This window comes from Triturus cristatus, chromosome 4_2 (genome assembly GCF_964204655.1).
Source record: "Triturus cristatus chromosome 4_2, aTriCri1.1, whole genome shotgun sequence".
NCBI lineage: Eukaryota > Metazoa > Chordata > Amphibia > Caudata > Salamandridae > Triturus > Triturus cristatus.
Genome location: NC_140586.1, coordinates 556,043,162 through 556,055,396, shown reverse-complemented (window position 1 = coordinate 556,055,396; position 12,235 = coordinate 556,043,162). Strand labels below are relative to the sequence as shown.

Here is a 12,235-nt window from a genome sequence, read left to right as displayed (position 1 = left end):
TCCACGCAAGCCATACCTCCCTGGAAGCCGCCGGGTGTCTAGTTTTCAAAAATGCCTGGGTTTGGTAGGTTTCCCTAGATGGCCGCGGAGCGCACCGGGCCAAAAACCAAAGTGACCCCCCTTGCAAAACCAGGTGGTTTGGCGATAGGCCATCTTGAGGTGGCCTCACTACCTTTGGGGCCCTTGCCTGCCGCGGGTACTTGGGCCTCCCACACAAGTGAGGCACCATTTTTACCGGGAGACCTGGGGGAACGCTGGGTGGTGGTAAATTTGTGTGAGCCCGGTGATGCCACTACTTTCCCACCCCAAAATGTGTGAAAAAAGTGATTTTTTGAGCAAAAATTGAGGTTTGCAGGGGATTCTGGGTAAGGAAACGTTGGGGGATCCACGCAAGCCATACCTCCCTGGAAGCCGCCGGGTGTCTAGTTTTCAAAAATGCCTGTGTTTGGTAGGTTTCCCTAGATGGCCGCCGCGCACCGGACCAAAAACCAAAGTGACCCCCCTTGCAAAACCAGGTGGTTTGGCGATAGGCCATCTTGAGGTGGCCTCACTACATTTGGGGCCCTTGCCTGCCGCGGGTACTTGGGCCTCCCACACAAGTGAGGCACCATTTTTACTAGGAGACCTGGGGGAACGCTGGGTGGTGGTAAATTTGTGTGAGCCCGGTGATGCCACTACTTTCCCACCCCAAAATGTGTGAAAAAAGTGATTTTTTGAGCAAAAATTGAGGTTTGCAGGGGATTCTGGGTAAGGAAACGTTGGGGGATCCACGCAAGCCATACCTCCCTGGAAGCCGCCGGGTGTCTAGTTTTCAAAAATGCCTGGGTTTGGTAGGTTTCCCTAGATGGCCGCCGCGCACCGGGCCAAAAACCAAAGTGACCCCCCTTGCAAAACCAGGTGGTTTGGCGATAGGCCATCTTGAGGTGGCCTCACTACCTTTGGGGCCCTTGCCTGCCGCGGGTACTTGGGCCTCCCACACAAGTGAGGCACCATTTTTACCGGGAGACCTGGGGGAACGCTGGGTGGTGGTAAATTTGTGTGAGCCCGGTGATGCCACTACTTTCCCACCCCAAAATGTGTGAAAAAAGTGATTTTTTGAGCAAAAATTGAGGTTTGCAGGGGATTCTGGGTAAGGAAACGTTGGGGGATCCACGCAAGCCATACCTCCCTGGAAGCCGCCGGGTGTCTAGTTTTCAAAAATGCCTGGGTTTGGTAGGTTTCCCTAGATGGCCGCCGCGCACCGGGCCAAAAACCAAAGTGACCCCCCTTGCAAAACCAGGTGGTTTGGCGATAGGCCATCTAGAGGTGTCCTCACTACCTTTGGGGCCCTTGCCTGCCGCGGGTACTTGGGCCTCCCACACAAGTGAGGCACCATTTTTACCGGGAGACCTGGGGGAACGCTGGGTGGTGGTAAATTTGTGTGAGCCCGGTGATGCCACTACTTTCCCACCCCAAAATGTGTGAAAAAAGTGATTATTTGGGCAAAAATTGAGGTTTGCAGGGGATTCTAGGTAAGGAAACGTTGGGGGATCCACGCAAGCCATACCTCCCTGGAAGCCGCCGAGTGTCTACTTTTCAGAAATGCGTGGGTTGGAAAGGTTTCCCTAGATGCCCGCCGATCCCTGGGCAAAAAACAAAAGTAACCCCCCTTGCATAACCAGATTACCTATTGTTACTACAGCGTGAGAATTTAGGAATAATACTGCAAAGAAAATGTGGCAGACAATTTGAGGTTTACAGGACAATGGGGATAAAAAATATTTTTCAAATCACTAGAGAGACATCACCATAAACTCCCAAAGGTTTTCGACAATATCTACAGTTGGTGGGTTATTCTTACATGGAAAGTGTACCTTGGCAGAGAAACAAAAAAAAAAGATTCCTGCACAACCATCTATTCCTCAAACACACACACATACTGGTTGGATTTGGCACGAGGGCAAGTCATGGTTCAGTGTATTAAATTTTATTAACAAGAGATTTCACAAATATGAAATGCACTGTCAATAATTAAATTCACAAAAAACCAAACCAATGACTTGCAGCTCGTGAGCTGTAAAGCCACGTCAAGGCACCAACCGCTTTACAGGCCATTCACACACCTTTCATACGTGATACAAACAAGACCATTCGCACCACCAGGTACAAAAGCAACACAGTACAAAAATCACCAAAAAGGGACAAGGTACACCCTGCTTCAAAAAAACAAATATTACTGCACAGTCATCTAACCCGCAAGCACACGCACATACTGGTTGGATTTGGCACGAGGGTGAGTGATGGTTCAGTAGATAAAATTGTATTACCAAGTGATTTCACAAAAAATGAAATGCACTGGTAATAATTGAAAGGGCAAGAAACTGAACCATTGACTCACAGCTCGTGAGCTGTAAAGCCACGACAAGGCACCAACCTCTTTACAGGCCATTCATACACCTTTCATACGTGTGAGACATACAAAACCATTCACACCGCCAGCCGCGGGCCCATCACATAACAAAACTCACACCGGCACACAGCGCCATTCAAGGGCCCATCACTTTCACACGCCCACAATCCAGACACAGCAACTACACAGGCAGAAGGATTGCGTGGAGTGGCACTCAGCTAGCAGTGTGTGTAGTGACCAGCAGAAAGTCACTACTCGCACACAGCCAGCCAAGCACCGGTCGACACACACCGCTAGCCAAACGCCAGTCCACGCACACCGCTAGCCAAGCGCCAGTCCAGGCACACCGCCATCCAATCGCCAGTCCAGGCACACCGGCAGCCAATCGCCAATCCACCTACACCGCCAGCCAAGCTCCAGTCCACGGACACCACCAGACAAGCACCATTCCACGCACACCGCCAGCCAAGCTCCAGTCCACACACACCACCAGACAAGCTCCAGTCCACGGACACCACCAGCCAAGCTCCAGTCCACGGACACCACCAGCCAAACACCAGTCCGCACACACCACCAGTCCACACACACTGCCAGCCAAGTACCAGTCCACGCACAGCGCCAGCCAAGCACCATTCCACGCACACCACCAGCCAAGCACCATTCCACGCACACCGCCAGCCAAGCACCATTCCACGCACACCACCAGCCACGCACACCGCCAGCCAAGCACCATTCCACGCACACCACCAGCCACGCACCAGTCCACGCACACCGCCAGTCCATGCACACCGCCAGTCCACGCACACCGTCAGCCAAGCACCATTCCACGCACACCACCAACCAAGTGCCAGTCCACACACACCAACAGCCAAGCGCAAGCCTACACACACCGCCATCACATTTTGGATTTTTTTAGAAAAAAATAAAAACACAAACAAATTGCAAATAGATACAAATCTTCTAACAGAAAATCAGCAACTAAATACATTGCACTAACACCAACATTGAAACAGAATCAAATTATCCAAAGAATACAGACCAGCCAGTTCACTTTACCACTCAAGAATCCTCCCAAAATTTTTTTCGCGTGTGGTACGCTCTAAAACAAGCAGAGAGACACAGTGCAGGATGAGAGGGACAATCGGGGCAGTACATACGACTCTCCTTCCGCAAACCTCTTCGCCAACAGACTCTACATCTCCTACTGGGAAAATCTTTTGCGGGTGTGGGAGGAATGTGTTCTGGAAAGTGGCGTTCTTTCAATCTAGCAACATCCTCCACCAGTCCAACTCTAGGAACACTTGCCTGTTCCACTACAACAAGGCTGCCTATTACAGACTCCTGAAACTTAACAAAAGTCATCTTTGACTCAGGGCAAGAATCCTGGAACACAACAAAAGCATTAAACATTGCCAAGTGGAAAAGATGGATAGCCAACTTCTTGTACCAAATGTAAGCCTTACGAAGAGCAGTGTAAGGTTCCAACCTCTGATCTACTCTGTCAACACCACCCATGTACCTATTATAGTCTAAAACACATACAGGTTTGCGCGCTTCAGCGACCTGACCCCAAACAGTCACAGGTGCAGTGCTTTCATCATGGATGGAAGTCAGCATGTAGACATCTCTCCTGTCTGTAAACTTCACAGCAAGAAGCTCCTGGCAACGCAACGCACTGCACTGTCCCCGCACAAGCTTTTGACAAACAAGTTCTTTCGGAAAACCTTTACGGTTACAGCGAACTGTGCCACAAGCAAAAGTGTCCACTTTGGCCAATTCCCTGAACAACCGTACACCAGTGTAGAAGTTATCTACATATAAATGGTGGCCTTTGTTAAAAAATCCTCTTCCAAGTTCCCAAACAATTTTCTCAGTCACTCCAAAAGTGGACGGACAACCAGGGAGGTTAAACCTAGATTCCTTACCGGTGTACACCCTGAAATTAGAGACATATCCAGTCCTACTGTCACACAGCATATACAGCTTTATTCCATAGCGTGCCCTCTTACTAGGAATGTATTGCCTAAAAACCAAGCGGCCCTTGAACAACACCAAAGACTCATCCACTGCAATTTCTCTACCAGGGGCATAAATCTCAGAAAATCGATCAACAAAGTGATCAAGGACAGGCCTAATCTTAAAAAGACGGTCACAATCAGGGTGATCTCGTGGCAACGCTAAACCATTATCTACAAAGTGCATCATCCGAAGCAGAAGCAAATACCTGTCACGACTCATGACTGCCGGAAAAATAGACGTTGCCATCAAGGGACTGCTAGACCAATATGAAGCCAATGATGGCTTCCTTAGCAAGCCCATCAAAAAAGTTAAACCCAAGAACTTCTTCATCTCTTCAACATTTGTGGGAGTCCACCGGGTAGCTCTAGAGTGTGGCTTAAGACTGGCACTGTTGTCCCTCAAAAACTGTTCGGCATACAAATTAGTCTGCTCAACAATCTCTGCCAAAAACACATCGTCCATAAACAACTGAAAAAAATTTACAGGCAAAAAGTTCTCGGTATTCACTCTAGACCCTGGAACACCAGTAAACTCAGGAAATTCCGGCTGCACCATGCCAGGGGCAACCCAGAGGTCATCACTTTCAACGGGAAGACTTGCAGCCCCAGCCTGCAGCCCAGATGTCTCTTGCCGCACTACACCAACGGAAAGGCTTGCAGCCCCAGCCTGCAGCCCAGATGCCTCTTGCCGCACTACACCAACGGGAAGCCTTGCAGTCCCAGCCTGCAGCCCAGATGTCTCTTGCCGCACTACACCAACGGGAAGCCTTGCAGTCCCAGCCTGCAGCCCAGATGCCTCTTGCCGCACTATCGGCACATCAGTCTCCTCCTCTAACACAGGCACTTCATCCGCGCTAAGAGTATCTTCATCATCCGATGACCCCATACGGAGAGAAAACTCACTGCCAGAATCGTCCCCTGCCCCCTCTCCCTCAGAAGCAGAGTCAGTCTCTGACCCAATATCAGAGGAAGACTCAAACAGCAAACCAACAACCTGCTGAGCAGTCATCCTGCGGCTAGCCATTATACCTACTAAGATGGAAGACTGCACAAACAAGTCAACAACAACCAACAATGTGCAAACCAAGTAAGTAAAGAAATGTGTACCTTATATCAATAAGATCAATGTACTCAAAAACTATACAATCCAAAATCAAAAGAGACAGCTACACTCACCAGAAACAAACTCTGCAGTGACACAGCAAAGACCAACGATATCAAACTAGAAAGAAGAAAAAAAAACAAATTACTCACAAGACAACAAAATACACATCATGCACCAATGCAAAAAGTTTTTGAAACTCAAAAACCAAACATACTGCTATTATTACACCATTTGCAAAAAAAAACAGGCAGAGAAATCAAACACATTTGCATTGTACAAAAAAACAGTCTCTTACCAAACTACACAAACAGCAAAACCACCAGAACCAAAATGTCACCGTGAACAGAAGAAAAGCCTTCACCTAGAACAAAAAAGTAAACAAAAAAAACATTACAATTGGAAATCACAAAACATATAACAATAAACATTATAACATGCCATGTCACTACCCAAATGGTCAATCGGTTTGTGTGCCAGGTCAGGCAGAAAACAGCAGGAAAAAAAAGGCTATTCAGTCCCGGGGCAGGTGACCCAAATACATATAACAAATTGCACCCTGGAAGCGAGGGGTCACTTCTATTTCTAATTGAACTAATTCCCTGGTGTCTAGTGGGCTTTTCTGCCTCCAATGGGAGCAGAAACGGCAAAAAAATAAAACCGATCTGCCCACAGAGGGGGCAGAAAAGTCTTCAAAACATTTAGGGGCCCAAGGAAGCGACCCTTGCCCAAGGGGTCGCTTCCTACAATAATATTTATATCCCTGGTGTCTAGTGGGCTTTTCTGCCCCCCCCCAAAGAGCAGAAACGGACAGAAAGACGACCAATCTGCCCCCAGGGGGGGGCAGAAAAGTATTCTAAAAAATTAGGCCGCAAAGGAAGCGACCCTTGCCCAAGGGGTCGCTTCCTACATAAAGAAAAAGACATCCCTGGTGTCTAGTGGGCTTTTCTGCCCCCCCTGGGGGCAGAAACGGGCAGAAAGACGACCGATCTGCCCCCAGGGGGGGCAGAAAAGTCTCCTAATCACTTTACCACCCTAGGAAGCGACCCTTGCCCAAGGGGTCGCTTCCTACATAACGAAATAGACATCCCTGGTGTCTAGTGGGCTTTTCTGCCCCCCCTAGGGGGAGAAACGGGCAGAAAGAAGACCGATCTGCCCCCAGGGGGGGCAGAAAAGTCTTCAAATTATTTGGCCCCCAAAGGAAGCGACCCTTGCCTAAGGGGTCGCTTCCTACATAGCATAACCAATATCCCTGGTGTCTAGTGGGCTTTTCTGCCCCCCCCGGGGGCAGAAACGCGCAGAAAGCGGACCGATCTGCCCCCAGGGGGGGCAGAAAAGACTTCAACAAAATTTGCCCCCAAGGAAGCGACCCTTGCCCAAGGGGTCGCTTCCTACATAGTAGGAACAGCATCCCTGGTGACTAGTGGGCTTTTCTGCCCCCCCCGGGGGCAGAAACGCGCAGAAAGCGGGCCGATCTGCCCCCAGGGGGGGCAGAAAAGACTTTGCCAAATTTTCGTCCCCAAGGAAGCGACCCTTGCCTAAGGGGTCGCTTCCCAAACTCCAAATCCAAAATCCCTGGTGTCTAGTGGGGCATCCCTACTCCACGATCGCGACGCTGTGCGCGATCGTGGAGCAGGAATGCCCTGTATTGAGAGATCGGGGGAGAGGAAATACTCTTTCCTCTCCCCCGATGCCTCAATACTAGAGATTTCACCGCCGCGGCCCCCACCAGACGCCAAACACCTACCTCTGCTCCCCTCGGACGCGCTGGAAGAAATGGATTCCAGCGCGTCCAACGCTTCCTGATGACGCCGGCGCGCGCTGTGCGCGCTGACGTCATCAGAAAGCGTGGGGGGGCTCGGGGGGGTCGGGGGTGGCAGCGGAAGCTCTTCCGCTGCCACCCCCGTAAAGGGGGCCAAGATCGAGGGACAAGGGGGGGAGCGCCAGCGCTTCCCCCGGGGGCTGTCCTCATGACGGAACGGTTCCGTCATGAGCACAGCCCAACCGATGCTCATGACGGAACCGTTCCGTCATGAGCATCGAAGGGGTTAAGTAAAACTTAAGGGACTAAATAGCTGACTTGCATCGCCTTGACGTTTTTAACACTCATTGTTTGTAAATCAATCCATGTATGGGCATTACTGTTGCTAAGGGCATGTCACTGGCATGCAAGAATTCAGTAATGTGGGCTGGAGGGCCATGGTTTGGACTACTATGATTGCTATAGTCCTCCTTTAGCTTGAAAATCAAATGTAAAAAACTACACACATTGCTTTACTTTTCAGAGTATTATTTCATCAAACTTTGGGAACATAAAACTGTGCCATTAATACCATGCAATTGTTAAAATCTGCATTGGATGCTCTCTGTCTGGAGACTAAGCAGCATGACCATGCACCTGCAGGGATGTAGTACTTGCATTGAGGCATGCAGCTGATTTAAAGACACTGTGCCGGCAGACCGCATTAGAACTGCAATGCATATGTATCAAATGAGCCAACATTGCTCGGCTGGACTGGAGAGACTTTAAGGGGTACTGCATGTACTTCTCTGCACGACTCAGTACTCTGGGCCAGTTTTAATGTCATACAGCATATAACTGTCTACTGTAAGCACATTTCTTACGCTTTGCCCTTGACTTTACAAGAACCCTGGCCTGCTCGTCTTTTGGATCCATTTTGCGTGGGAAGAAATACAGCAACTCCACTTCTAACAGTGCCAGCGAGGTTCGGCCAGGGGTGTCACAGGAGGGAGGTTAGGGTGGTGAGGGGTCTCAGAACAATATACATACCAGAAGATTAGCATTCTAACACCATTACCGAGAACAAGTCACCAGATCACACGTGCTTGCATCCACTCCCACATGTGACCAATGGCAAAGGGTGGGACCTATGCCTGTGAATGACGGACGGCTGCTCTCACCCAGGGATGGAGACTTCAGCGCCTGAAACTATGATGCTGAAAGTGTCACTGGCCCACAGTGGATACTGCCATAGAATACAATGGCAATGATTCATTACGAAGGGCTTTAGAACAGTAAGACCTGTGTCGTGCGTCACAGTTCAGAAAGTTGATTCACTACCTGGCTTCTGTGTCCTGCTTCAAAGTGAGGCAGGGCAGACAGCCCAGAACACAATGCCCAGACTTAAATACATCGATTTATTTAGAGATACGATCTTATCTCTAAATAGATCAATCTATTTAATATTTGTACAGGAATGTGAAGGAATATCAGGTGGGCGCAGCCCCAGATCCCTAATGGACAATCCGCCCCTGGTAGTTCAAAGGATTACTGTAATCGGCATTGGAGAGTTCAGCGATACCACTGCTAATTTCCAAGAGTTAGGTAAAGTAGCAGCCTGAACGGAGGAATTAAGAAGATTCTTGAGCGTGGGTATAATTATTGGAGCGGCTCATTTAAGACTAGACGACAGAAAGGGATCGTTAGGCAAACCTGAATTGAGTTTATTTAGAAGGGTACCTAGGCCAGACTGAGATTAGAGCAAACGCTCTAAGAGATTGCTGGTCTTTGTTGCATGGGCGGCCTACACGGTTTTGTTAGGGTAATCAAAGGAGTAATAAGACCTACCTTGAGAACTGTGGTGATTACATTTGCCCTTTCTGTAGGGTAGGTGTCCAAAATATTTTCCATTTGTGTGTGTAATTCAAAGGCTCTCCATTCTAAATCATACTAAAAATATATGTGTAAATAATGTAAATCACACTCTTGTATTTTGGGAAATCATTTTAATGTTGATTACAAATAGTGAACTTTTCTAAATGTTAAAATGTTTTAAAATTGTGTATTTGTAAGTGCTTATTATAAATGCAGGAAACGAAGGAAACGAAAAATAAAGGAAATGTAAATGTTTTTTTCAAATTATACTATAGAATTCAAATCCTTTTACTTAAATCAGAAAGGGTAAGATGAAATGTTAATGGAGATTTTCATACTCCTAAACTGATATTCAATACTCATTTTGTTTCGTTTGCAGCCTCTAAAGACAAAAATCCAGTTTGCACTGTAACTGCTGATAATATGAAATTACCTAACATGGACACTGGAATGCAACTTCAGGTATATTCTACCTTCTCCATTTTCAGACTAACATCCTTCAAGACACATTTTCTTTTTATTAAAAACATGTGTATTGTACACAATTTTTTAGAAAAGTATAACATCAGCGTGTTGACTTAAGTAACCATAATTATTCTCGACACTTCAGGTTCTTCAGTCAGCTCTATTCACATTTGATTTGATCGAGAGTGTTCTTGCCCGAGTAGAAGAACTCATTGAAGCGAAAGTAAAATCTACAGCGGAATGAAAAATTGGGTCATGCGAAGACGTTTAAGATCTACATTCAGAGTGGCTTTTAAAGTTAAGCCTGTGGAATTGAAAATAGACGAAGTACTATACCTTTCTTTAAACCCTATTTGTGTACAATATCTTACAATAAATCAATGGCTGCCGTTCGTATATTTGATTGTTTTTACTTTGCTGGTCTGCATGTGATACATGAACATCGGGAGGAGGAATGGATTGGGAAAGGGGGCGGGAGGTTACGGGTACAAACTGATTTTGGAAATTCACAAGTTCTCAGGGCTAAATAAATGAATAACAAAATACAAGCACCATTAAGAACGGTATGTAATATTTATTTAAAATTCCCATTTACAGATAACGTGTGCTTCTGCAGATTAACTGCAAATAAATAAATGAGCAAAGAAGAATGAACTATTGTATCGTCGTTTTCCACAGAATGCAGCCGGACTACGCGTTTTGTAACATTTTCCACACACAACTGTGCTCAATGATCTGCTTTTTTGCCGTCATCAGCCTATCACGGATGTTATCGATATGCGGTTTGCTAGTTGCCTGTGAGGAAACATTAATATACAACATTAGAGATGGCATAAAAAGTTCACATAAAACATCTGTTTGAAAGATAACTTGTACATAATAGGACCCCTTTAGATGTAAGATTACTACAATATGTTAATAAATATTTTCTAGAAATGACTCTGTGAAGGCCCTCACCACTCTATTTACTAATTCTACATGTCTGCAAACCTGAGGCAGTTGCTATATGGCGAAGACCCCCATTTAGAGTATGGCGTCTGGTGTGTGTGGGCAGTGGAGGAATGTACTCCGCAGGACTGGCAAACGACATACTTGGAGATCTCTGCCAGCCAGAGATCTCTTTGCTTTCAGCAGTGCCTCCATCATTGTGGCTGTACTGATGCGCGCTGTTGAGTACTACTTGTTTTTTGCTTTTGCATATAATGGTTTATCCCACCTTATCTGAAAGAGACACGTTCGTGATAGATTCCTTACCTTAGAACACGGGTACTCATAGTACGGCCCGGCAAGCCTTCCTTGGCGGCCCGCGGACCTTGCAGACATCGTACCTGTGCAAGCACCGCCGGTTGCAGCAGCGTGGAGCTATGGGGGCCCGGCGATTTTTTTAAAAAGCCATTCACTTGTTAATAAGGCTTTGTTGTATTTCACCTCTTCTTTGCGCCCCTGCATCTCCCCTCTGATTGAGAGGAGATGCAGGGACGCTAAGAAGAGATGAAATACAACAAAGCCTCATTAACAAGTGAATGGTCTTTAAAAGACCTGTGAAGTACTTGGGTGCGGCGGCTGTGTGCGTTCCAGGGAAGCTGTCTCAGTGTAGGGTGGTCCGTTTCATATGCACGCGCTGGGGCTCCTGCTACTCGCTGCTTCCGCTGCCCTCGGGAACACTTGAATGTGGATTTGCCAGATCAGAGTATGGCGGCTTTCTCCGAAAATATGATATAGCGCCATGTCACTCCCAGGAGCCTCTGTGCGCTTCATAAATCTGTCTTCATCATCCTATCAGCGTTCCAGTATTCTTCGACCCTGCGGTTCCAACTGACTCCTCCACTGCCCCCCACCATCCTCTGGCTTGTTCAACAGCACTCCAGCCCCACTCACGCGCCCCTGACCCTCACCTCTCTCCCCACATCCGGTTTCTCCCCTGCTTCTTGGTGTCCCTCCATCCTGAGGACCCTCCCCATGCACCTCACCCAACATTCCACCCACTACTCCCGGCGCCCTCGGAGGCCCTCTGCCCCGAGCCCCCTTCCTACCCCTCACCCCCCCAGTGTCCCCTCTTTCCACCCTCCCTCACCCACGCAATATCACTCACCGTTCCCCGGCCCTGATTCTCCCATCACTCTGTGGCTTCCCTTTTTCCAGTCTCATTCCTGATTCCAGAATTTCTCACCCCCCACTTTCATTCACCCCTCCCATGTCCCTCACTCCTTCCTACCCTCCCCCCCTCCGCCCCCACCCTCACTCTTCCGGTGGCCCCTGGGGCATTGGGTGGCCTCCGGATGTCCCCAGAGGCTACTGAACTTGCAAGGATATAACCAGTGTTCCCTCCATATGCGCACCCACTACCAGATTGTGTTAGTTTGTGCTGGGAGCCGTGTGTGTGTGTGTATTGCGGGTTGTGGGGGGTGAGTTTAAAGGGGGAGGAAGACAGAGTGCGACAGAGGGAGGGAGAGGGGGAAGACAGAGCAGGAGACAGGGAGGGAGAGACAGCGAGAGAGAGACAGACAAGGAGGGAGAGGGAGGGGGACAGAGGGAGACAGAGAGGGACGGAGACAGAGAGAAAGGGAGACAAAGTGAGTGTGAGAGGGAGGGAGGGAGACAGAGAGAGAGGGAGGGAGACAGAGAGAGACGGAGGGAGACAGAGA

The 12,235-nt window shown here is 48.2% G+C and overlaps 2 protein-coding genes across 2 annotated transcripts in view; one reads left to right on the top strand and one right to left on the bottom strand.

Moving 5' to 3' along the window:
- Positions 1 to 9,986, top strand: part of GLMN (glomulin, FKBP associated protein) — a 450,060-nt gene extending 440,074 nt beyond the window's left edge. Inside the window, exons 19-20 of the mRNA XM_085602181.1 lie at positions 9,505 to 9,587; positions 9,736 to 9,986. Coding sequence (XP_085458307.1) covers positions 9,505 to 9,587; positions 9,736 to 9,834 — 182 coding nt within the window. The 3' untranslated portion in view covers positions 9,835 to 9,986. The remainder of the gene's footprint in view (positions 1 to 9,504; positions 9,588 to 9,735) is intronic.
- Positions 9,987 to 10,149: 163 nt separating this feature from the next.
- Positions 10,150 to 12,235, bottom strand: part of C4_2H1orf146 (chromosome 4_2 C1orf146 homolog) — a 351,173-nt gene continuing 349,087 nt past the window's right edge. The window contains exon 5 of the mRNA XM_085602182.1: positions 10,150 to 10,385. Within this exon, the coding sequence (XP_085458308.1) occupies positions 10,281 to 10,385 (105 nt within the window). The 3' untranslated portion in view covers positions 10,150 to 10,280. The remainder of the gene's footprint in view (positions 10,386 to 12,235) is intronic.